We start from the raw sequence: 25783 nt of genomic DNA, 5'->3' as shown, positions 1-25783 counted from the left end.
GTACATAAAGAGTACATAGTATATAAAGTGTAATAATTTAATAAAAAATTACAAGATTTACAACAACAAGAATTATTATTGAGTCTTTTGAAACTTTTGGGGTTATCCACGAGGAGTATAAAGATTTAACTGATAAAGAAAAAATTAAAAAAAAAAAAAAAAAAAATCACAGAATGCATGAGTGGAAAGAAATATCTAGTGGTACTAGACGATATCTGGAAAACTCAAGTGTGGGATGAGTTGCAGTGAGCTTTTCCTAATGACAACCACCGTGGTAGAATATTGATAAACACACGTGTCGAGGATATTTCTCATTATACAAGAGCAACCTTCCTTCAGACTCCCATTTCTTGATGAAATTCAAAGTTGGAAACTGTAAGAAGGTGTTTTGCAAAAAAAAAATGTCCTCATGAACTTGAATCTCTTGGCAGAGAAATGGGTGAAGCCTATAAAGGTTTATTAAAATGTGAATATTATCAGTACTCTCAGTACTCCCTGTTTTATTGGGTACTAAAATGAGACTCGCGCATTGTGCGAAACAGTAAATTAACCATAGTATATAATAAATATTAAAAATTGTTATATTTTGTAGAAATAAATTAAATATGTGTAAATTAAAGTTAAATTTAAAATGTGTTTTATTTAAAATAATTTATAGTACAAAAGATTTAGATGTTAAGAGTTGTACAAAGTGACATTTTTATTTGGTGGTTTGATTTTTACATTTTTTTTAGTTGATGGACTTAGTCTTCTTATGTAGCGCTAGTCTTCTTTTTTCTTTATTGGTTGTTGTTAGAGTTGTTACTTTCTTCTTTCTATCGTAGATCATGTAAAAACATGTTCTTTATGAATTGTTGAGTTTGATGTACTTTCTATTGTGTTGTTTGTTCCATCTTTGCATGTATGTTCTTCTTCCGAAGATATGTCTTGAATTTGTATGGTTTTCTTTCTTCTTAATCTCTTGATGGAGTGATACTTCAATGCCATTACTTTTCTAGAGTGTCATTAGATTTGAAGCAATTGTGCCTAATAATTTTTTTGCTTCGCCATCAAATAGTACAAAAGTTATTGTAGCACTTTAATCTGAAACTTTTAATTGAATTCTGAATCTAAAATAAGTATTGGATTAGTAACTAATAATTTGATAGATAGAATTATGAAAAGTATATAGAGTTACCTTATTGTTAGATATTGTGGTGTTTGATTATATGTGCCACAAATATAGTTGTTTTTTTATATGCTTTTTTCGGACACTTTTCACATTTAACATATAGTTTCATACAAATTTGTCATCAATTTCGTTTATAGTTGCTAAAATTGTGAAGATCTTTTCCTATTCCAATATTCAATTTATGTATTCATTAGGTATACAGTATTCGATTTCTAATCATTTTGCCTTGAAAGAATGATACTCCATTGAATAAGTTTGAGATGTCTAATTCAGAAATAAACTTTTTGTGTTAAATTTGATATTATTTGAAAGAATAGTAGTAAGAGACTTATATAAGTAGTTCAAATAGTATGAAATTTGAATACTTGTAACGTAAAATTTATTATAATTAATAATGTTATTATGACATTTGTAATATGGATATTTATTACCTTTAGTAAGTTATTTATAAAAATTAATAAATTAATTGTTGAGATAAGCCTCAATGTAGTCCCTGAAGTTGCACTCGAGCCTCAAAGTAGTCCCTGAACTTAAAAGTTCCTTAGAGTCATCCCCGAACTTGCACTCCGGGACTCAAAGTGGTCCTTCCGGCAATTTATGGATAGGTGGCGCAATCGGAAAGCTTAGCTGGCAGCGTCGTTGACACGTGGGACTCACAAAAACGACGTCGTTTCACGCTGATTACGTCCCTCCCTCAACGTTTCAATAACGTATTGTCTTCCTCCTCTCTAAACACGAAACAAACACAACACAGAGTGAGGTTTCTTCTTCTCCCTCCCTCAATCTCCAATGGCGCATGTGCTCCTCCATTAACCGCACCGATTTCAGTGGAAGACGTTGGCTCTGGAGCATCGCTGCTTTCCTCTCCTTCATACACAAAGTTGGGAAGCCTGATTGCTCTGAAAGAGGTAAGCCAAAAATGAAAAAAAAATGTGGTTCCTCTATTTTTTGATGTTGTTGTTAATCTAATATTCACAAAAGTTCAGGCCGTTTTTTTCAATTGTCCTGGTGGGTATGAACGCCTCTGTTCTGTTCTCTGTGCTAGGGTTTGATCACTACTGGCTTTCGTAGTGGTTTGGCCAAGAAAATTATAGAGTAGGAGTGTTTTCTGTGTTTTGATGATATGAAAACGTGTTTTTTATGTGTTAGGGTTTACTGCTCTTAGTGGAGGAGTTTCCAAACTATTAATGTGTTTCAGGACAATGACTCTGATCAATGAATTTGTTAAACAGAGTTTGCATGATCACAGTAGAAGTAAAGATCTTTTGGGAGTTGAAATTTTTTGTAACTCTGATAACAGATTCTGAATTTGACTGATTTACCTAGTTGCCTTTCTTTGTATTGGGTTGGTTTAGTTAAACTGAATATAATATGTAATGCTGTTTAGTTAAACTGAATGTGTGATCATAATGGATTCTTGCATACATATGTTAGAATAATATAAAGTAAGTTTTGCAATTGCTAATGAAGTTAACTTAGTTATTGGAATAGTCAAGTTGTTAGATGAATTTGGTCTGAACTAGTGGATTAGTTGTGGGAAAGGGTATGTAAATTTGAATGGTTTAATCCATGAAGATTGAAGTTAGTGTCTAGAGAACTGCTATCTTTAGTTAAACCAAAATAATGTTCTTGATTTCACACTTTCTCTGCATAGCTAGATGTGATTTCTTGGTGTGACATCAGTAATGTTTATTCATTTCTTATTAGTGGACAATAATTGATTATTCTTTACTTTCAGATTTCCAATCTATTACTAGCAGTGATGTCTGATTTCAAACAATGGGTGTGATCAATTATTTTTTTTTGTAAATATTGGCAGATGGGTGATCCGTTAATTACCATTATATTTCACCATGGAGGGTCGTTTATCACAGAGGCTGATGGGAGTATGTCTTACAACGGTGGAGAGACTTGTGAGTTGTCGGATATTGATACAGACACGCTGGATGTATTCTTCGTCCGAGACTATCACAAGAAAATTGGGTATGACAAGGTTAGCCAAACTTGGTGGCTGGTGCCTAATCGGCCTATGCAAACTGGTTTAAGAGAAATAGCAGATGATAATGAGCTGATGAAGATGTGTTACCTGGCTCAGCAGAACAAGGGGGTTATTCATGTCTACTACGAACATGGAGTATCTGAGCCTGTGTATATTGAGGAAGCAGAACCAGTGGTTTCTGGCAAGGAGATGATGCTGATACCAACCATTATCCCCCACCCCAAAATCCACCACCAATGCCACAGCTGAACCAATTCCCAGCACAACACCATGCAATCCAACTTCTGAACCAAAGAAGACTACTGAATCCACAAAACAAAAGGAGCCACCTACCTCATTAGCTGCTGGTAACCGAAACAAAGCAGGAAAAATTTCCCCCCAACCCACTGCAAGTCTTGGACCTAAGCCCAATCCACCACCAAAAACAATGGCCCAACCCAGTAAAAGCAAGCCCAAAATCCCACAAAAAAAATGCCCCAACCCACAGCAATTCCGAAACCTTGGTCCAAAGGAAAAGAAACCAAGAAGGCTAAAACAAAGAGAGGCTGTAAGAATGTAAAAATAGCAGCAGCAGCATGTGGAAGGAGGCCACTGACAAGAGCTGCTGCTACTGGAAATATTGCAAGAACAACTGGTAAAGGAAAACAGCCCAAGACAGCCTTTGTTGCTTTGTCTAGTTCAGAGGGATCCTCAGACAGCCATGACAGTGACGATAGTACAGAGGATGAAGCATATAGGCCTGGTGGTGATGAAGTGTCCAGTGAAGAAGACTTGCCTCCGGATAGGACAGCAGGAAAGAGTAATGTGAAATTGAGAAGTAGGCCAGGGAAGAAACTTACAAAAGGAAAGAAGTCTGTTATGGTTGAAGAAAATGGTCCTGTTTGTGTAGACTCAGATTCTGAGAATGATGAAATCATTTTTGGACCGATTCCTAAGTTTGGATCATCAGTTGCTCCTTATCATGATGTGCAAGATGATCCTTATAATGATTCTGATGATGGAGACTCATGGCATTCGTAAGAAATAAAGACTCCTCCAAACTCTGAGGATGAGTTAGAGGAAGTTGATTCAGATGACGTATTCTCTGCATTTAGAGAAGAAGGGAGGTTTGGAGAGCTTAGGCTAGAGGTTGGAATGACTTTCACTACAAAAATGGAGTTCAAAGAGGCTGTGCGTGAGTATTACATACAAGAGGGTAGAAGGATTTGGTTTAAGAAGAACGATAACGTGAGGATGAGAGCTGTGTGTAAGGATGCGAGCTGTGGCTGGCTTGTGTATGCCTCTAACAATACTGAGAACAATTGCTGGCAGATCAAGACATTCATGGATGACCACACCTGTGCAAGAGAGACCAAAAACAGACTAGCTAATAGGAAGTGGCTAGCCTGCAAATTGGTGAAGAAACTAAGAAAATACCCGAATCTGAGACACTCCGAGGCTGCACAATATTTTAAGACTAAATGTGATCTGGAACTAAACAAGTCTTCACTGACCAGGGCCTTAGGAGATGCTAGATCTGTTGTGTACGGTGATGCAACTGCCCAATATGGCATGGTGAGAGATTATGGGCTGACACTGTTGAAGAGCAATCCAGGATCCACTGTCACAGTTGGGGTTATACCTCAGCCTAACCCTGATGATGATCCAGTTTTCGAGAAGATGTATGTCTGTTTGGAGGGATGTAAAAAAGGATTTCTAGCTGGTTGCAGACCCCTCATAGGCTTGGATGGGGCTTTTCTGAAGACCCGGCATGGTGGTCAGATATTGTCTGCAATTGGCCAAGATGCAAACAATCATATATATGTTATTGCCTATGCAATTGTCCCTGTTGAGAACACTGAAAACTAGAGATGGTTCTTGGAATTACTTCATCAAGACCTGGGGGATTATAAGAAGAACAAGCTCTGTTTTATCTCAAATATGCAGAAGGTATGCAATATTTATAGGTTGTCACTTAAAATGATGTTTATACACTGGGCTGCTGATTATATATGTTGAATTAATCTATTATCACTGGTTGTTACTTATTAGTTACCTATTGGGTGTGTTTCAACATGATGATTATACACATGGCTGCTGTCTATAGTTGCTGAATTAATCTATTGTGACTTATTTATAAAGTGGTTGTGACTTAAGAATTCTAAGTTATTTAGTGTCAACCTATCTATTGTAGTTATCTATATGATGTTAATACACTGGGCTGCTGTCTATATATGCAGAATTAACCCTGGACTGATTATATGCTGCATAATATTCTGTCAATCTGTTGTTACTCATTTATCCTGTTCTGCATAATGTTCTGTAATAGTGCTGTGTAGGGACTAGTTTGATGTCACTTACATAAGTGTAGGGACTAGTTTGATGTCACTTGAACAAGTCTATGGACTATTTTGATGTCACTTATATAACTGTAGGGACAGATTTGCTGCCCGATAACAACTATCTGACCCCTTCTTTGGTATCTGAAACAGGGCCTTATAAATGCAGTTAAGGAGGTTTTTCCATATGTCCATCACAGATTCTGTGTTTGGCATCTGTGGAAGAACTTCAACAAGCAATGAAAGGATCTCCAGCTTAGAGGGCTACTCTGGAATTGTGCAAGGTGTACTAGCCAAGATGGCTTCCTTGATATCATCAAAAAGATTGAAAGGGTTAATAAGGAAGTCTAGGAGTATTTGAACAAGTGGCCTAGAGACTCTTGGAGCCGGGCATTCTTCAGTAATGCACCTAAAATAGATAACATCTGCAACAATGCCTGTGAAGTCTTCAACTCCAGGATCAAAGATGCTAGAGCTAAGCCTATTATCACACTCTTGGAAGAAGTCAGAATGTATGCAATGAGGTCGATAGCTAGGAACAAGGTGAAGCTGAATTCGAACACTGGAGTTCTACCTCCTATACAGCGCAGCAGGTTAGAAAAGATACGGAAGGAATCAAAAAATTGGGTCCCGATGTGGTTTGGTGACGCAGATTATGAGAAGTTCGAAGTACATGGCTGGCTGACCAACATGGTTGTGGACTTGGGAAAGAAGCTCTGCATATGTGGCTTCTGGCAATTGAGTGGTAATATTTTTTAAATTCATTGTCTTAGTCTTATTATCATTATCAACCTTTGTTGTAGGCTTACTGTTGTTGTCTTTGTTGTTGTGTGAATGCTGTTTAGGGATGCCATGTTTGCATGCGTGTGCTGCACTGGCAAGGGCTGGTAAGAGACCGGAGGACTACTGTCATCAGTGGTTGACCATGGAAGCATATAATAACACATATGCCTTCCATATCAATCCAATTCCAGGTCAAACACTATGGGAAAAGTCACCATATAACAGACCACAAGCACCAAAATTTAGAAACAAGCCTGGACCACTTAAGAAAAAAAGAAAAAAAGATGCAGATGAGGAGCCAAGTGGGAGTAAGAAGTTGAAGACGAAGATGAAAATAATATATAAAAAAGGTCGATGTCGTTGTTGTGGCGAAGCAGCACACACCAGAAGGAACTGTCCAAAGAGGGCTACTGCCGAAGAGGCTGCTGCAGCTGCAGAAGCTGCTGCTGCAGAGGCTGCCGCTGCACAACCCACTGCTGCTAATGGTGGTGAAGGTCAGGCCAACTCTGCTGCCCTTGTCCCAGAAGCCCCAACCAAAATCAATCTTGACCAAAGTCAACCACCCTTGGAAGCAACTGATGACTCTCAACATGTTCACGAGCTTATATGATTTTAAATTTATCATACTCACATCCTTACCTAGTTTACTAACTATGTTACATTTTTTTTGGCTGATAGGTTCTACCCTCAATTGTTAGGCCGCCAAAGCTCCCTCTAAAAAGAAAGTTAGCCAAGGGTTGTGAAAAACCAGCTTCAGGAAGTAGCAATTCACCAGTAACCACCCCACCTGCTGTTATCCCACCAGGAAGTAGTCATACATCAAGGAATCCCCCACCTAACCCTATGCAAGGTGCAACACAGGGAACTGCTACAAGGCTTGCAAATTTCATGAAGTTTGTGCCGAATCCTGGATTCAAGGCACCTAGACACAAAAAATGAAGATTAGGATGATTATGTTTAGGGAAAGCAGGCTGTCTTTTTGTATCTATTTTGCTGATGTTGTTTACAATGCCTAAAACATTGTCCCAGTGTTGGAAATTTTAGGGAAAGCAGGCTGTTTTTTTGTATCTATTTTGCTGGTGTTTTGGCTTTATAATGCCTTTTTTGAATCGAACATTACCAATATGAATATGAATTATGAATTATGATTTTATTCAATTGAGTTTTCTCAGCCTTTTGTTTATATATTATCCTCTGTTACAAACTTAAGACTAGTTCAAGTGCTGTCCATTTTTATTTCATTGAAAAGAAGTCCAGGAACAGAAGTATGCATATAATCAAACACCTTAATTTCCATTTCTTTCAAACAAAAGGATAGGAATAACTACATGAACAAGGAATGCATATAACATGCATGTCATTTGTTTTTTGCTAGATACAGTTGATCCTGCTGTCTATACAGCTTTAATACAAGAACACCAATTACAATCAGCAGCATAAACACAAACATTAAAATTCTCCCATTTTTAGAACCCTAATTTCAGCTTTTAATTTACCAAATTTCCAAGCCATCTTCATCTTCCATTCCTCATCATCAACTGAATGTCTTGTTCTATCATTTGAACTGGTGGATTGCTTTCCTTTTTCTCTTTTGGTGATGGGCTGTCAAGCTTCCCTTTTCATTTTTTCTTGTTAAATTAATTGTGTTTTTTCTAGCATTTTGATAATGGGTTCCTGTGAGGATTGAGAAACTTTGCAAAAGATAATAGAAGAGATAAAATACCGTTTGTTGTATAATATGTTTACACCTAAATATGTGCCCCAGAGATAATTTTCTTGTGGTATTGTGTTTACAAACATTGCTTATACTCCTACCTTTTCCATAGCTATATAATACCGTAGTAGAATACTAGCATTCTAATTATGCTATACACTATAATAATCATTAATTAAATAAAATTCAATATTCTTGCTATAAGTGTGTTGTAAGATTATGGGCATGGTAGCATTCAGTGAACGTTCAACTGTTCAAGTTCTTAACTCAAACTCGAGTCTCAAATTTAGTTTATTAATTCTGTAAAAAATGTAGAAGGCATTGAGATTTTAGACTAAAACATGACTGAAATCAGGATTGTTTAATTCTAATATAATTCAGTGGCTCAAGTTTATAACCACCAAGGTGGTCCTTAATATTGTGGGTTTATTTTTCCCATTTATGATTATATAAGTACATTGTGTCATTTTATATTGCTTGAAAACTGGAACTAACTTGTATTTGCATTTTCAGCTCTTGCTGCTGAAGTTACTGTAGTCCCTTCGTCTCAATGGCTCTAATTGATCAGGCTTTGAAGTGGCAGCAGCATCAAGGTAATCACCCAGTAATATGTTGATGTCACTTTAAAGTGTGCATTTGTATCCGATTCACTATTTGCAATTTTGTTTTTGTTTCAATTCAGTGCAGGACATCAACTATTCTACTTTTCTTCAACTCATTGATGCGGTGTTTTCCTTTGGGATCTTTCAGGGTTACTACCTCCTGGAACACAATTTGATTTGTTCCGTGGAACAGCTGCTATGAAACAAGATGTAGATGACATGTACCTGACAAATCTCTCACACACAATAAAGGCATGGTTAATATATATGGCAATAATGCTTTCAATCAAATGATCCTGATCTCTCACAGAGACAAAATAAAGTTTCAGATTATGCTGAGCGATTAGTCAAGAAAGAGATGCTTGCTACTTGGTTATTTCGAGAGGCAGCTATTTGTCCATCGTGGGTTGTTCGAGCTTCCAGCTGTGTTGCTCGCGCTTGCTCGCGCTGGCCATAACCGTCTGGCTTTGAAGATGGAGAAGACAAGAGAAGAGAACCGAAGAGAAGAGAAGAGTGTGAGCACTGTGGAGATGGTTCTTCAAAATTGGGGAATAGGATTTTTAACTTGAATTGAGGGACCAAATTGAATCAGAAAAGTTTCTTGCCACGCCAGCTAGCTATTTCTTTGCCAACGTGTCACGAAGGAGGCCAACTCAGCTTTCCGGTAGCGCCAGATGGACGGAATGTGCCAGAAGGACGATTATTTGCTGACATGGCGCTAGTAGAAGAAGAGAAATAGCTTCAAAGTAATGTGGGTAAACTTATGTATCTACTTTTATATATTAAGAATAGATTATATTAAAGACTTATTCAAAATTTATACTAACTACAATACTTATAATTTTTAGGTGAAGTTTTATTATTAAAATTTGATTGTGGTTTTCTAATGATCTAGCGGAAGCTTCTATTTGTACTTGGTAGCAATAGCATCCTTCTTGGCTGGTAAAAGGAAATTAGTTTAGGTGCTGCATATGGGTTTATTTGCGCAGGAAAACAGATTGTGTAACGTTGCGTGCCTTGTAGTTTTGTTACAGATTGCTCTCCCATGTACTTTTTGCCTTTTTGCGCAATTCTCCTTTCCATGTTTCATCAATGAACTGTGTAATATTACAAGAGTGGTAAGCAATATTTACACGAGTCTGGGACGAAAATATTCACAGTTTCACACACATTCTATCTTTAGTGCTGTATCTTCGAACAGAGGTGTGATTTTGATCAGCAGAAACAACTTGGTATATTTTTTCTACTATAGATGTGCAGCTTAGTGATTCTTTAAATAAAAGTATTATTATTTATTTATACAGTTCGGCCATTGGTGTTCATTTCTCACTTGAAAGGTTGATGGACATTCTGTATTTGTTAAGCATAGCAGTGAAGAAGAAAGTAAGAGCTAAGAGATGTGTTAGTTCATGACAGCTGATAACAGTTAGTGATTTAGCTGAGCTGGCAATTCTGTTGAGAGTTAGTTACAGGAGTAGAGCACGTGATTGCTATGACTAGAGTCTTAAGCTAGTATAAATACTAAGCTATAATGTAATAAGTGTATGCTGTGATCATTTTTTACTCATCTTCATAATAAAATCATCCATCTCTCCCTCACTTTCTCTCTTTCTCATTCTCTGATTTCTACTCTACTTTCTCATTCTCAAAGAGCCTCTGGTACCTTTCAGTATTCAAACTATTCCCTTTTGTTGTAACTGTAACGCGCATTCCTTCGGCCTCTGAACATACTGAGAATTTGCAAATCTCCACTGAACCATTGGTTGAAAAGCATACGTGTTTGGAAAAATGAAATAAAAGGGAACAACGACAGAAAAGCAACAGGAGTGAACAAAAGCAAACCCATCACCATTTCATAGTTACGAGCAAGAGTCTTTACTGATTCCCAGAGTCCAACTACTTGGACAAGTGGTTTTAATGCTTGTGCAATCTGCCAAAGAAAGAACGAACGAACCCAAAACCATGAACAAATTGACGTCAGAGATTGCAATAGTAGACATATGAGTATGAATATGAGTGGACATGGTGCTCTATATTTAATATGAAGACGGAATAACTAAAACTCATAATGCAATTCTAGAATTAATCAGTTCCATAAAACTTGGCTAGACACAACTGAGAAAGGTTGGATTAATCACAGGAAAAGGATAGTCCGATGTACAAGCATCCTGCGTTAACACAAGGTCTAGAGAAAGGCCGCACCCAAAAAGGTGTAATGTAGGCAGTCTAACTTGATAATTACATGAATCACAACTCACTATTGCTCTAAGGCCCCCTAAGAATTAACCACAGAAAGATACAACAAAAAGAAAAGTAAAGGATTGCAGCATAGTAAGCATATCACTGCAACAAAATATTCATTAGTTTAGCATGGATGGAATGGAATGGAATGGAAAGATAACTGACCTGTAGCATCCCCCAACCAGTTGGCACGAAGGCAAGAATAAAAATAACAATGTCCTGCATGGACATATGCGGAAGGGCAATCAATGTGACAATTGGCACAAACGTTACGAATATCAATCCGTTGATTATACGGATCAAAGATTGAGATTTTGCACTCAACTTACGCCTCCAAGCAGACAAAATCTGAGGCAAGAAGGAAACGGAAATTAAAAATTTGCTAAACCAATAGAAATTAATATTCACATCTTCTGGTATAATTAGGAAGTAGTATTGACATTTTGTGGGACAAAAATACAAACTAGAATAGAGGATTATTGTAACATTGTGTAATACGCATGGGCCCAAATAGGTTACTTAATAAAAGTGGACTTAGTTAATATTGGAAAGAGTAGTAAAGTATAAATAGGTTGCTTGTAAGATATGTGAAATATGAAAGGGATTTCTCTTCCTCTGAATTATCTCTTCTATTTCCCCTCTGATTATACAATTCTCTCTCTAGTTTCCCAATTATCCTATCCCGAATTCCATACTAGCAACACATTGCTACATAAGGAAACTCTAATACTATACAACATCCATATGCAAAGGGTCCAGCTAGACAATATAACAGTGGAAGCGGACAAGTATATTATAACATGCCCCTACAAGATAGAAAGAAGATTTTGACTAACCTTCGTGACAAAAACTATTGCAAATATCACCAACCATGAAATGCCATATATCTGTCAGCCAAGAAAAGAAAATCCGTTAGTCCATTTCAACTTGTCAAAATTTGGTGAGATAAGAATACAGGAAATAGGGAAGAATACAAGACTTACCAGAAAACTATTTGATTTCCTTTTGGTGATATTTAAGTGATATACAAGACCATACTGGTAGATAAAAAAACGCAATGATAACAGTATCTCTACTACAATTCCCCACAGTCCTGAATATCGGAGATGCTCTTGTTCCTGTTCCCACCATGATTCCCAACTTTTCTCAGGTGGTATTCCAATACGTCCATAGTTCCTAATCCATATATTCCAGTCATTCCAATCATCAACAATTTTTTGCCATTCAAAACCAGATGGATTAAACAGGAACGGAGCAAAGAGCCATGTTCCCGCCATAAACCACATTGATATGTTAATCAAGACATATCCAACATCACTTCTATAATTATGACAAAAAATTTCGTATACAACAAGCACTATTGAGAGCTCAATACCCTTCACAAAGTGGCTGCGTGAGTAAAATCTATAGTTGTCAGCAAAATTGACATGACAAACTACAACCCCTTGACCCGTAGATCTATAAATTGCACCTCCATGAAGCAACGTCCTTCCAAAGTAGTGACTCGTTGTCCCAAGTGAGAACATGAAGAACATGGGGGCCAACTGAAACTGCATTAATATGAACTCACTAACTGCAGCACGGTAGCCTCTCTCCAAGGAAATTTCCATAAACATGGGCAAAACCATTAAAAATCCAATTTGAACTAATGATTGAGAAGCAAGAGCCACTTGAAGAGGCTTATTGTCTTGAACGGCTTTTCGTGCACTCAAACCTTCCCCATTGAGAACAAGATAGAGACGACCATAAAGGAATGCGTATACAGTGATAACAGTAATCTGCCCAAAATTAATAGGGGAAAAAAAGGTTCAAAAGCTCATGAGATTAAAACTATATCACATGGTAATACAAGGACAAAAAGAGAAATCATCAGTGAGTCTTAGCTCACATGGTAGCTCCTGTGATCTTTAAAACATTAGGAGCTGCTGTTATGTGGGGCGTTTGGTTTCCGCACATAACATTTCCCATTACTCTTTGGGGTTCCAATGTGAGTCTCTCAAGTTTCTTAAAAGAGGGGAAAAAACTAGATAACATGTTAGTAAAATTTGGCTCCAGCAATAGCTTACAAGAGCACTGAAGTGATATCCAACTGTGGAGAAATAACAAGACAACATTCGGAAGAAGTCAAAGTGATGTCCAAGTCGGTATACATCCCGGCTTAGTGCCTGCTCTCCATTGCCACTAGCTATCTTTGCTTCAAACATAGATATTTGGTTGAGACCTGCATCTCTTGCCTTCCCAACTTGTATGTACTCATGATGAGTAACATTTCCTTCCCGAAGAGTAGTATTGAAGCCTGGAAATGGCATTAAAAACCATTGAAGATGGTGAAGTCAATAGAAGCCAAATAATAGGAATTGAATATCGTACCTGCAAAAATACCTTCACTCAAATTGACAACTTTGGAGGCTTTGCTGACACCCCCTCTTGTAAGGTGAAAAAGCCTATCAAACACATCAGAATGCCCGTAATGGAATCGAACCCTACAGATTGAACATTGTTGTTAACTTGAGTACTAAAGGCTTCCCAAGAGAAAGATAAACTTTCACCATATGAACTTTAGTCTACATCTTAAGAGCATCCCTACTGATAATCCACCTTATACCCGAATTTGGCGCCACTTGTCGTTTACATCAGACTACTAATCAACACGTCATTATAGTGAAAATTCATTAGCAGTGGAATTATTCTCTCCAAAGTATGATACCAAGTCCATCCTTAAGGTCTAACTTGGGTTTACCAAGTTGTGCCATGTGCATTGCTGAATTTGAGAATGCATTGTTGCATCTCATAATATTTTTAGTTCAATTGAATCTCATGGGCTGTAAATATAACTAGTCTTAACTTATACTAATCTATATTGATTTTTTTTTTTTCATTTTAGAATTATCTTCTTCACTCCCACGCCCCTTCAACCATCTGTCCCATGCCCTTTCTGCATATACAGTGTGCTGCCTGCCTATAGTGCAATAATGTTGCCTTGCGGGAGCTTTTCAACCAGAACCCCAAAACAACAAAACCATAGATTCACAATGCAACAAATCCCCAAAAAGTAAAACGATAAAGAAAAGGATAACTTTAATCAGTTCAAAAAATAGCCATAATCTCATGCTTAGCTGCATGTTCCAAAACATAGCCATACCAATTGAAGAAAGTTCAGAAAAGAAATGCAGCACATAGCTCAAAGATCACAAAAACCAAAAACTCAATCAGTAAACATCCCAATCTCCAGCAACCATTGTAGTGCCACAAACTAACGTCAAGAGCAACCTTCCCCCAGGCACTGCAGCACCTCAACCCTGTACTACTGAACCAATGCTGGAAAGAACTGCCTCATTGCCACTAAAATTGCAGCCCCTTACTGCCAGATCACTACATGCTGCTGCAAGGCACCACTTCTCTTCCATATGTCATCATACCATATATGAATATGCAACAGCTACATTCAATCTGCATGCCAGCACTGTTGCATTAGAGCAGCTAAAGGGCTGCTGGTTGTGCCAGGTTTCGGTGGCAGAAGTGGAGCTGGCCAGACCACTGATGTGTGGTTGGATGAGAACTCTTTCCTCCTCGAGCAAATCTTTTCTTCCTCCACGTTTCATCCCCTCCATTTATTCTTGTTCTATCCCATTACTTTCACAACTTATAGATTTTATCCAGAAGAGAATGCCCTTCTTGTTGCAACTTAGTAATTCTTTTATGGATACGGATATACCTTCCTAAATATCCTTCTAATACTTCTCCTTATAGTTAACACAACCCTTGTTTTTTCTAGGTTTGGAATGGGCTATGTATACATAGGCTGAGTTCATCATCCAACATGTGGAAAAGAAAGAACAAAAGCTTACTTCAGGGGATTAGCAAGAAATCTCTGACCAATCGTTGCGAAACTTGTCTCCCGATTTACCATAAAGCGTGCAAGGGAAGAAACACTGAAATTAGAGAAGACGGTCAGTAACATTGAAAGTATGATTTGTAGTTGCAAAACCATCATCTGTATGGGTTCACCTTTCTGTGAATACATGCTCCCTCAGTCCAAGTATACTAGGGAACTGGACACCATCATGCTTCTTCAGAAATTCTTGCAACAGATTTCTCATTTTCAACGCTTCTTCCATGTAATTATCCTATAAGAGACAAAACTTGATCACATGGAATGATGAAGCCTTACTATCACGTGATCTTATATGATCATTATACCTGGTCCATATCAACTGTTTGCAAGCCTTCTCCACGTGTGAAAATTATTGCATGATTCTGATTTTCAGGCTTACCCACACCTAAGATAGCTGGTCCAGGAAGCTTTATTCTATATATGACCTTATTCAGAAAGTCAAGATGGAGAGTATGAAGTAAAATATAGAAGAATGTACTTTTATAGTAAAAAAGTGATAGTTTTGTCAAAATTTCATATCAATACTTTTAATTCTAAGGAAAAACTATAAATATTCAATTCTGAGGGATAGTTTAAACTTTTTCCCCGTTGCTTGGCTCAAAGACACTTCAAAGGGAGCTTCCATCTATGATGTATTGATATTCAAACCTTGCTCTGTTCCTTGTTTCTATTGTTCCTTCTTGCATATAGATTTTGTTGTTCTGGAGTTTTCATATCATTTAGTTGAAAATTCCCTAATTTCTTCTAGTAAAACATTGGCTTAAAGAAGTTTTTGCTCCCCCATAACATAAGCGCTTTACATTGTTGGTCCTCGTAAAATTTCTTTTTTGGTTTAATCCAGCAAAACTCAAAAGCTATCTAAATTAGAATCATCGACCCTTTCTTCCCCATCTCCTGTTCACAGTTCTTACCCAAGGAAGGTTGACGGCAGAGATTAATTTAGACAGTTTTGTAATTTTGCTGGTAAATATATTATTATATATAAAAACCAAAAAGAGCTTATTTTATAGGGATAAAAAACTTATGTAAACCTAAAAAATTCATTATATCAAAAGAATATATTACTAGTAGGGGGAAAAAGGAACTACAAATCATCATATACTGCCTTTACCATGATCAGAATACCACATACCTGGTCCAGAAGCAGAGCTTGATGTGGGTCAGAAACCTTCACCAAACAAGAGTAGTAAACCTTGATGTTCTTTTTTTGTCTGTCGTTGCCAGATTCCTCTACCTCATCAATATAGGCAATTCGAAGTGAAGGATATCTGCACAATGAAAATCTTAATACCAATTAATGGGCACAATGACAATATTTTACTGTGATGAAAACAGGTATACTAGCCCGCCATAGTGATTGGGCTTCAATGCTTACCTTTTCATAAGCCTTAATATGTCCTGTGCTAGTGGAGAACCAGATCTCTTGTCAATACCATATTGTTGGCACGAGACTACGCATGTGAATTTCATATCAGCTACTGCTTGGCAATCTGTCCCTGATAACCTTCCCCCCCTTAAGCTATCATCTGAATTTTCTGTGTCTGAGTTTTCTGTGCATGAACTTTCCATAGCGTCATTACCTTTCATCAAATCTGACCATTCAGAAAAGCAAAGTTATTAGTAACAAACAACTAAGGTTCAGTAATGATTAACAAACAGTCTTTTCCTTTAAGGTAAACTATAAAGATAACTACTGCCATAATGTCCTATTTTAATAAATAAATCCTTTCATTCTCAAGAGAAGGAATTCACCTTCATCTCTGGACATATCAAGAAAAGCCTGGAGCTCCAAAGCTTTTTTGTAATACATCATGCCTCTTACTGCATTAATAATAATACTTCAGTTTCTTGCAATGATAGACATTCTAAACTCCAAGGCTAGAACAAACAATATATGAACATAATCACTTGAGTTAACAGTGTGTTCAATAGAGAAAGAGATGGAGGCAGACAGAAAACCAGTTCTAGTCAAAGTTGCCCATCTATAGGATGCCCAGAGACGAAGTTCTTCTTCTAACTCCTCGCTCTCTCTAAGTTCCGCATGAGTAGCACACTTAATTCTCTCAAGAAAGTTCGTCCACTCATCTGTACATCAGTAATAAAAACGCTAACGAGCAACACATTAGATATCTCAACCCATGAATTTTCACATTTATGCTTTGAAAAGAGTTATTTAGATCTTGTTTGGAAACCATTTAATATGAGAAAAGAATTCTATTTCCTTTAAGAAAAGAATTCATTTCTATTTGAAACTCAATTCCATGATTTGGAATGACTATAATATATTAATAGAATATAATTCAAATTTGAAGAATGTGAGAGTGGATTTGGAAATCAGACCCCTTTAGTCTGATTTACAAATGAAGGTTCATTTCTATTTGAAACTCAATTCCATGATTTGGAATGACTATAATATATTAATAGAATATAATTCAAATTTGAAGAATGTGAGAGTGGATTTGGAAATCAGACCCCTTTAGTCTGATTTACAAATGAAGGAAAAATGAGAATTGGAATTCTCAAAGGAATTCAAATCATTGTTTTTTAATTGTTCCAAAGCAAGAAAAAAAAAATTCAACTCTTGAGTGACTTCTAATTCCTAGCATTCCAAACAAGCTCTAGGTAATGGTTAACCTGGAAACATCTGTTGCAAGTAGGAAAGTATTGTAAGACCATCTTCATTTGGTGTCTCCAAATCTTCTAAACGGAAGAGAACTTGTTCTCTATAATGTGGTGTTAAAACCCTACATGAAAAGTCCACAACAACTTGTTAGGTAGCATATATTAATATTGATAGAATTCATGATAAAAACTCAAGAATAAATATCAAATATTGTCATGTTATGTAGAATGATGAGTGCCTATTTATAGGCCAAGAATACAATCTAATTATAATGATCAAATCAATATAATATCAAACTAACTAAATATAAAATAAATACGAGATATACTGAAAAACATACCCCTTCAAACTCAAGTGATAACCTATTGAAAAACATCAAAACAAGAAAACTAAAATAATATCTAAATAAAATTCTCAGAAGTTTGAAATCACTGCAAGAACTGAGTGTAGCTAGAATTACAGGAACGGGGATCAGACAGAACTGCAGGAACTTGGGTGGAGACGGAACTGCTGGAACTTGGTGTGGAACTGTCGGAACTCAAGGTGCAGACGGAACAGTCGGAAAACTTGGGGTGCAGACGGAAGGAGCTGCCGAAAAACTCGGGGAGCAGACGAAATTGGGGAAAACTCGGGGTGCAGACGGAATTGCTGAAAAAACTCGGTGTGCAGCCAAAACTGCCGAAAAACAAGGTGCAAACGAAATTGCAGGAACTTGAAGTGCACACAAAAGGTGTATTTTTGGGGATTGAAAACTAGAATAAAAAAGTAAAAATACTCTCACAAAAGAGTTTGGAGCAACGGCAAAATTCGGAGAGTTCAAGGAGAATATCATGATAGAATTCATAATAAAAACTCAAGAATAAATATCAAATGCAGTCATGTTATGTACATCGAGGAGCACCTCTTTATAGGCCAATAATAAAAGTTAATTATAACGATGAAATCAATATAATATGAAACTAAATAAATGTAAAATCAATACTAGATATACCTAGATACTAATATGATATCAAAGTCTATCCAATCCAATATTGTTGGGCAACCCACCTGTAAATGTTCACACTCCAGACAATAAGGTCTCTAGAGAGTTTAAAAATGTGAGGCATCTCTCACCCCATGAGCTAGCTTTTGGGGTTGAGTTAGGTTCACTCAATATCAATCCTAATAGGTACACGAGCACAATTTCAAGCTGAAATACTAGAAAGAAAATTCTACAGCTTATTCCCAGACGCATTTCAATGGATAATACTTGATGCCACCTTTTTTCTTGTTAAAGAATCTTTGAAAAATCCTTTGAGCCAACTAAATTAAACCTTAAAGTTTACTATGGTTTTTCATGATATTGTAATAATTCATAAAGTATAATGACTGAAACTTCTGTCATTAAAGTAGTTCAGATAACTAAAATCTTTTGAACTGTTAATCAACAAGAATGCAAGGGAAGGAACATATTAAGATCATGCCAAATGCAATAGAGGACATTACCATAATCTTTAATCTGAATGTTTAATGAATTTCAACAGGGAAATGGCACAGGATGTAGACTGAAAGATAACTTACGAGAATGAAAGCATGTTGTGAACACTAGGTGCCTTTGGTATGTCCATAAACAGTGAACTTGAGAAGAAAGAAATCCTTCTCCTTGCTTCTAAGTTAGATGGTACATCCATGGCAGATTCTTTTGTTGTAAGTAGCAAGTAAAGCCGCTCAATCTATCCAAGAGAAACTAAGTCATTACCAATACAATTCACTATTCAAACTTTCATCATAATAATTCATTTGTTAACAACCTTCTCTCTCCAAGCTACTGTGGGTTGTACAACTGGAAACCTGAGAGCTACTTCAGATGTAAATGGTTGGCAAATATCAAGGTCTGAATGCACCAAACTATAAAACAAAATGATAAAATCATAATCACGGGAGGAAGTAAGATGCAATTTAAAGATGTAGACATAGAACTCTATACATGCATCACCTAACTATATGATCCAGCTCATCCGCCATCATCAGATCTCTTGTCACCACCTCCAGCATGTCCAAGAAAAGAATCACAACTTGGTCCCTATCATTTTTATTGTTCTCCCTCTATGACAATGGAAACAAATGGGTTAGATTTTGGCAACCAAACTGAAAAGACATTAGGATGTTCTGTGCTTGATCCTTGATTAGCTTATAATAGAAATTAATCAAATATAAGAGAAAGCTTATAATCAAATCTTACTGCAAAAGGTCCCAAAATATTTTTACTCAGAAGTTAATCAAATGTAAGAAAATGTGAACTAATGAATTAAATATGGCTAAAATGTTACCAAATATTTTATTAGCTCAACAAACTGGCAGTAGAGGTGGGTAACAGCACTCATTCTGAATTCATTTATCAGAGTACCTGCCTCAGCATGGCTGTCTATTTTAGCAAAGATGAAATCTACAGCCCTGTTATGAAAGACATCAAAAGAAGTTTAGGCTAGACATTGTATCAAAAGTGATGAAACTAGTGTTTCCTGTATTATTTTATGAAGGAGCCCACAATCTGATATCATTTAGAACTGAAAAAGAATAAGCTAGCAATTAGAACTGTGCAATCAGATTCAGCAAGATCACACAAAACATGTGAAGAGTGACAGAGATCCTATAAAAGAGAATTTAGCAGATGGCAGCCTTCATCTCTCATATCTTTGATCAGAAGATCAAATAGCAAATGTACTTCTCAAGGCCCCCAACCTCAAGATTTTTGGAGCCAGCTAGCAAGGTTAGACAGGAAGAACATTCACTCCCTTGAGGGAGTGTTGCAGAATCTTCGATGGAGATATTTGTTGCTGATCTTTCCTGTTTATTTTTCCTGTATCATTCCATAGTATAGTTTACATTCCTTTCCTTATTAATGATAGAAGACTCTATTAGAAGTCCCACCTCACTTGGAACATGATCATGATAACCTTTATAAATTTTAAGCAGCCCTCACCTTTTTAGTTATTTTTTAGGGTTGATTTAGGCCCACTCATTTCTAATATGGTATCAGCTTATGCAGTGTTTATTAGTTGGCCCACTTACATACACCCACTCTTGGACACTGGGGGGAGTATTGTATGTCTGCCATCACTTGGGATGCGATGATAACCTTTGTAAGTGTTATGCAACCCTCTCTCCCTGAACTGGTTTTTGCTGTTTGGTTAGACCAACAAAACTCTAATACTATCACTAATTACGAGTAATATGTTACAATTAATTGTAATTATCATTTCTCCCTAATCATAGGAGTCTGTTGTACATCTAGCATATAAAGGCAGCTTGCTTTGATGAAATATACAACAATCTGAATGAGTGTGAATCACTTTCCAGAAAATAGAATCACTCATCCAACTTGTCTCCTCAAAATCATAAATCAACTACCATCACCAAAGCCACCAATGGGTTGAGAAAAAGAGAAGACAAGTCGGTTGCCTCAACATGAGCTTGTACTGAGATTGGAAACAAAGCATGGAGAGCAACCTCACATCATACAGACCCATCCTGTGTCAGACCACTAAGCAAGTGGGCAATTGTGCAGACAGTGCATCACACACGTCCTAAACATTTAGGACAAATCAGAGAAGAAGCCAAGCCACAACCAAAACAAAAAGATTTTGTGGGAAATTTTGATGACGAGCTTGCCAAAATGAATTTTCATCTTTTCTGGGAATTGCAGCCACCGCTACTAACTCCAATACAAAGAATGTTGATGTTTATGCCGGAGAATAAGCAATTGATAAGCTAGTTCTCCCTTACGGGCCTCTCCGAGGAGCTAAGATTTTCTTTCAAAACATCAGGAATACACATAGCAAGGATATACTAATTCTATTGTATCAGTAGTTTGTGAGCTGAATTTTAAGTTTTGAAAATGAGTCTGGGCCAATTGGTCAGTGCTTTAACATAACCTGGGTCTTCCAAGGCAGTGAGGGGTATCGCCACCCCCAACCTGAATTTTTACGTAGGGAAAATTTTACCCTTGTCTTAGTCCTACAGGTGGAAAATAAAAAACATCCTTAAATGGAGCAGTCCTTGTGGGAAGCCCCACTAAATGGGGAGTTTTGACATTCCCTGGAGGGTGTGCAAAACATGTGACTATATGTATTTGGTCATGTGATAAGTAATTTGTGTTTATTTCTTATGTGACATACTAAGTGCATATAGCTCGGCCATTCAAGTTATTGAAGTAACATTTTCCTGTCCCGTAAATGTTTCACCTACACTTCTCTTTTACTTTTCCACAATCAACAGTAAAACTACTTATGTAAACTACTACAATAAACGGGTTCAAAGGACTTACTGTTTCTCATGTTCCCCTTGAACCAAGTGCTTAATAATGCTCTTGAGTGAAGCATAGCATTCACGAACAGCACAAGACATGTAACTGTCAGCCTCAATTCTTTCTCCTAGATCGGAACCATATACACTGCTGTCCCTAGCCATACATACTGCAGTTTGGACCTATTGACCATAGAGCCACAAACAGAATCATTAAATGAGTACACGGAATTGGAGGAATTAAACAGTACAGAGATGTGAAAAATAAACAGACCTTGTTAGCAAGTAGAAAAGGTGGCCATTGCATAAAACCCAACTCACAATCAACCCTATAAGGTACAAGCAAAAGGTCCATTTCCCTGAATAGTATAATACTCTCATTAGACTACCATACAAAAGGTACTGTATGGAGACTGGACAGAGGAGCAGAAATGGGGAAAACATATCAAGTACTAAAAGAAAGGGAAAAAATACACTATCCATCACATTACCGATTGCTAATAAGATCTTCCTCTCTGAAACTGGTGATTATTGGATTCCATAATTTTGCAAATCTAGCAGCCTCCTTCCCCTTGTTAGATGGAGCCTGTACCAAGTAAACTGATGTAATCCAATTTAAAGATGCGTTAATCATAAGCTCAATAAATTAATGGTAAATGTAAACTAGTTAACCTTAGTAATTCTACGAGAAAAGATGGCTTTTATTCCTTTTTTCCTTGAATCATTCTTTTCATTTGGGAACAAATTGGCATTGAAGGCACCAGGCAACAAATGAAAACGAGATCTAAGCATTTCTAGTGTCCGTATCTGAAAAACGAGATCATCCACTAAAGCAAGATGAGATCAAGTTATGATATAAAAATGATCATATGACGATAAAAGATATGCCATAAAGAGGTAACAATATTAACAATAGTAGAATTATTGGTAGCTATATCATATCAATAATAAAGTTGAAATTATAGGAAATTAAACAGCCCCAACTAGAAGAAACCCAATCCAAAGTCTTCCAGTGGGACAAGATGGACACTAAAAGAATAAGCCTTCTGAGTTTCCCACAAATAGGTTCAAAGCATAAAAACAATGCACAAGGGGACAATATACTAACCTCCCCAATGCGTTGGTAAGCACCATATATACCACCAAATAAGGTTGAGAATAATGCATACCAAATTTGTGTATCCATGAAATATACCTGAAAAAAAGGAGTTATACAAGTATGCTACAGATACTTAGAAAAGGATGTTAGTCACATACATAATCCTATACCAGTGTAATTGGAGTCCAAAGTGCAACGCAGGCACCAATTTTTTTGTTCTGAGCTGCAAAGCACAGAAGCAGTAATAAGATCTTATGAGGAAATGAATTCTTATGAAAGCCACCGCATTCAAGCTTATTAGTTATTACCATGAGGAAAAAATCCATTTGGGAAAGTTGGGATCATAGCTTTCGTAGGTCCAACTAGAGGTTTTATCTACAGTAAATTTAAGAAAGATGAACAAGTAAAAATCACGTAATTGTTCTGAAAGAATGCTCCATGTCACAAAAAGGCAGTAGGAAAAACTTAAAATTCATAAAAGCTGTGGCTAGAACTCCAGTTTAGCTAGTTCGTCACGGTGCAGATCCCAACACCAAGAACTACATCTTAAGTTGTAACATTGTGACAGTGGCTTAATTTAACAACAATCATGCATGGTGGAACTGAATAAGAAGAAGCGATTATCAGAAAGAAACTAATGACTTAGCTTCAAAATGAAATGAAACGAAATTCATCACCTCTATATAGTAACTGAAAGCCAGCTTTGTAACTATAACGAGGGCCCAAAACATCGTGTACCTGAAATAATAAACAAGATTGCATAGCGTCAGATGCCTGCAAAATTAAGCAGTCACGAAAAATAGAAACTTCTCAACTTCAATGTCTTACTTAAAACGGGAAAATGCGCTCTCATGCATTGCCCTACCAACATAAAGACAAGGCTGGCGATTATAATGCATCAGAAAGACCAAGTTAGAATCCAAATATCTCAATTATAGTTGAATAAACCTGCTCTTGGGTATAGCAACCAGAAGAATATTCAAAAAACAAACTACTGCCTACCTGTGACCACCATATCATTAGCATCACAATCCTATAGTTCAACCTCTCAAGGAACTGGTAAATGGATGGGAACAGAAAGAATACAGCAGCGAGCATATTCGGTGACAAGTAAATAACAATGGCCAAAATAAACAATGAAGGAAAACTCGCTTCATTTCCAATCCAGCTTCTGATGGTTTGAGCAAACCCAGGAGGATTATCCCATGTACATGCATAAGTAACCGACAGAACAAACACCCAGGCTGCAGCTGAAACAACTTTGAGAATGTATCTTAACTTAACATACAATGACATATTCTGTTTTGCTTTCCAACATAGAATGATATCAAGAATAGCTGCACAAGTGGAGAGAAAGTCAGTTAGAATCTCAGTAATGTAAGAGGTCAGAGGACCACAATATGTTACAATTGAACAGAGTAACATAACTGAATAAATGAAGTATAAGGCATCATCTCAGTAACAGTGTCAACTGAAATATCATAGCAGGATAATTAAATATCATACACAGACAAAATTTGATTACCTACCTTGGCCAAGCTTCAATATAGCTGCTGTTATAAATACAGTCAACACCCTTAATGCATCACCGTAAGAGACTGCAAATGGATCATCAGATCCATTCCAAGCAACAACAATCATAACCTGACACCAAAACCATTTTCAGACACATTTTTTTGCAACAAATTCAAGAGGAAGGCAAGGCAACATATCCGGGAAATTAATACCTGTAAACACAGAATGAAAAAACTCCACATGCGGTCGAAACTTCTGAAAATATGCCAAAATGACCGTATCTCAACAAAATTCACTTTCCCGATCCATCGGTATCTGTTAGCCAGCTCATGATCCTGCACATTGACAGTTTTCTTTAAAAACTTCTTTATACTTTTCGTGCTAGTACAAAGGATAAGAATTCCATTTAAAAACAGAAAGATATAACAATGCTTGTAGAGACAGTTAGAATGTTGTCATTTGTGATTATTATTTGATTATAATTAGGATCCATTAGAACATGTAATTTGTGAAATCATATGTGTGTATTTATGGGCATTATTACATAATGCTTATGTTATCCATCTTTGGCCATGTGGTTGACACACAATGATGTTATATGTCTTTCTCACTCAAAAGACCGACTCTAAGGCAGTGTTTGGAAGCTGTCCCTAGAACATAAATACAGAGTAGTAAGTACATAAACCAGTTTGATGGGAGAGACAGAAAAATTTTAAAACTTCATCCCAAGACACAAATACACAATTTCTATCCACTCCAAAGCCTGGGACAGTAGAGACAAGACCCTGATACACAATTACAGAAAAGCAAGAGGAACTATGTAGTTTAACTCCAATAAAGAAAGCAAAAAATTCAATTTCAGTACAACAGATCTTAGATATACAGTTTTACAAGTGGAAACAAAAGCAACAGTATTAATGCTTTATGCAGTAAATAGAAATAATAACATGAGGAAACTTCCATCCTGAGACACCAAAACAGCAATCAAATAGAAGAAGCAAAACACCATTTGGCACTACATCCACACTGAAATCATTTTCCTAGAGATATGAAGCACAATAAAAACCTAGAAAGATAATAATTTGTAATTGATCCACATATATAGAAAAATCCTAGCACTCCTATGAAAACAATAGCCTTCATAATGTTTACCTTTACAAATGTTTACCAAACTCTAACAGAAGAAGAAACAAGTGGATCACCACAAAAATTACATGTCTCATTTCTTTAAAAGAATTTAGAACAAACTAAATGGCTAAAACCAACACATGGAGTGAAAAAGAGAGATTAGTGACCAGTGCTTACATTGTCAAAATCTAGCTTATAAGGCACGCAAAAGAAATCAGCATCAGCACGCATTGGCCAACCTAACTGGAAGCAATCAGCTGACCTGTAATTTCATCGCTAAATTAATTCTGAGACAGGTATTAATGATGAACATCAAAGGAAAAATAAAAGCAGCAACTACACCAAAAATATTCATTCAAATCATCATAGTTCCTCCATTCTGAATTCTCTGAGATTCCTCCTTTGCTCCTT

The 25783-nt window shown here is 36.7% G+C and overlaps 3 protein-coding genes across 3 annotated transcripts in view; 2 read left to right on the top strand and 1 right to left on the bottom strand.

Moving 5' to 3' along the window:
* Positions 1 to 17803, top strand: part of LOC107635590 (disease resistance protein RPP13-like) — a 24887-nt gene extending 7084 nt beyond the window's left edge. Inside the window, exons 2-3 of the mRNA XM_021122202.1 lie at positions 3059 to 3061; positions 17792 to 17803. The gene's annotated coding sequence lies outside the window, so the exon portion shown is untranslated. The remainder of the gene's footprint in view (positions 1 to 3058; positions 3062 to 17791) is intronic.
* Positions 4323 to 5018, top strand: LOC110271643. Its single transcript, XM_021122668.1, has one exon. It carries the CDS (start codon positions 4323 to 4325, stop codon positions 5016 to 5018), a length of 696 nt encoding a protein of 231 aa, XP_020978327.1.
* Positions 9975 to 25783, bottom strand: part of LOC107635589 (callose synthase 3) — a 26739-nt gene continuing 10930 nt past the window's right edge. Inside the window, exons 12-43 of the mRNA XM_021122206.1 lie at positions 25715 to 25783; positions 25550 to 25634; positions 24457 to 24579; positions 24259 to 24373; positions 23732 to 24066; positions 23558 to 23610; positions 23407 to 23467; positions 23038 to 23104; positions 22900 to 22952; positions 22739 to 22825; positions 22303 to 22437; positions 22122 to 22216; positions 21905 to 21989; positions 21653 to 21813; positions 19656 to 19779; positions 19322 to 19431; positions 19137 to 19233; positions 18907 to 19058; positions 17358 to 17467; positions 16683 to 16808; positions 16476 to 16544; positions 16099 to 16315; positions 15856 to 15991; positions 15029 to 15148; positions 14837 to 14955; positions 14677 to 14760; positions 13199 to 13311; positions 12895 to 13124; positions 11812 to 12606; positions 11665 to 11715; positions 10994 to 11176; positions 9975 to 10517 (exon numbers count right to left, since the gene is read on the bottom strand). The exon at positions 25715 to 25783 is cut by the window's right edge and continues 14 nt beyond it. Coding sequence (XP_020977865.1) covers positions 10266 to 10517; positions 10994 to 11176; positions 11665 to 11715; positions 11812 to 12606; positions 12895 to 13124; positions 13199 to 13311; positions 14677 to 14760; positions 14837 to 14955; positions 15029 to 15148; positions 15856 to 15991; positions 16099 to 16315; positions 16476 to 16544; positions 16683 to 16808; positions 17358 to 17467; positions 18907 to 19058; positions 19137 to 19233; positions 19322 to 19431; positions 19656 to 19779; positions 21653 to 21813; positions 21905 to 21989; positions 22122 to 22216; positions 22303 to 22437; positions 22739 to 22825; positions 22900 to 22952; positions 23038 to 23104; positions 23407 to 23467; positions 23558 to 23610; positions 23732 to 24066; positions 24259 to 24373; positions 24457 to 24579; positions 25550 to 25634; positions 25715 to 25783 — 4612 coding nt within the window. The 3' untranslated portion in view covers positions 9975 to 10265. The remainder of the gene's footprint in view (positions 10518 to 10993; positions 11177 to 11664; positions 11716 to 11811; positions 12607 to 12894; positions 13125 to 13198; positions 13312 to 14676; positions 14761 to 14836; positions 14956 to 15028; positions 15149 to 15855; positions 15992 to 16098; positions 16316 to 16475; positions 16545 to 16682; positions 16809 to 17357; positions 17468 to 18906; positions 19059 to 19136; positions 19234 to 19321; positions 19432 to 19655; positions 19780 to 21652; positions 21814 to 21904; positions 21990 to 22121; positions 22217 to 22302; positions 22438 to 22738; positions 22826 to 22899; positions 22953 to 23037; positions 23105 to 23406; positions 23468 to 23557; positions 23611 to 23731; positions 24067 to 24258; positions 24374 to 24456; positions 24580 to 25549; positions 25635 to 25714) is intronic.

The sequence above is a fragment of the Arachis ipaensis genome, chromosome B04, assembly GCF_000816755.2.
Source record: "Arachis ipaensis cultivar K30076 chromosome B04, Araip1.1, whole genome shotgun sequence".
NCBI classification, from domain to species: Eukaryota; Viridiplantae; Streptophyta; class Magnoliopsida; order Fabales; family Fabaceae; genus Arachis; species Arachis ipaensis.
Note: the sequence above shows the minus strand (reverse complement) of the source record. Positions and strands in the feature narration are given on the sequence as shown.

Coding starts and splice junctions, on each gene's coding strand:
- LOC110271643 (XM_021122668.1), top strand. CDS start 4,323: ATGGAGTTCAAAGAGGCTGTGCGTGAGTATTACATACAAGAGGGTAGA.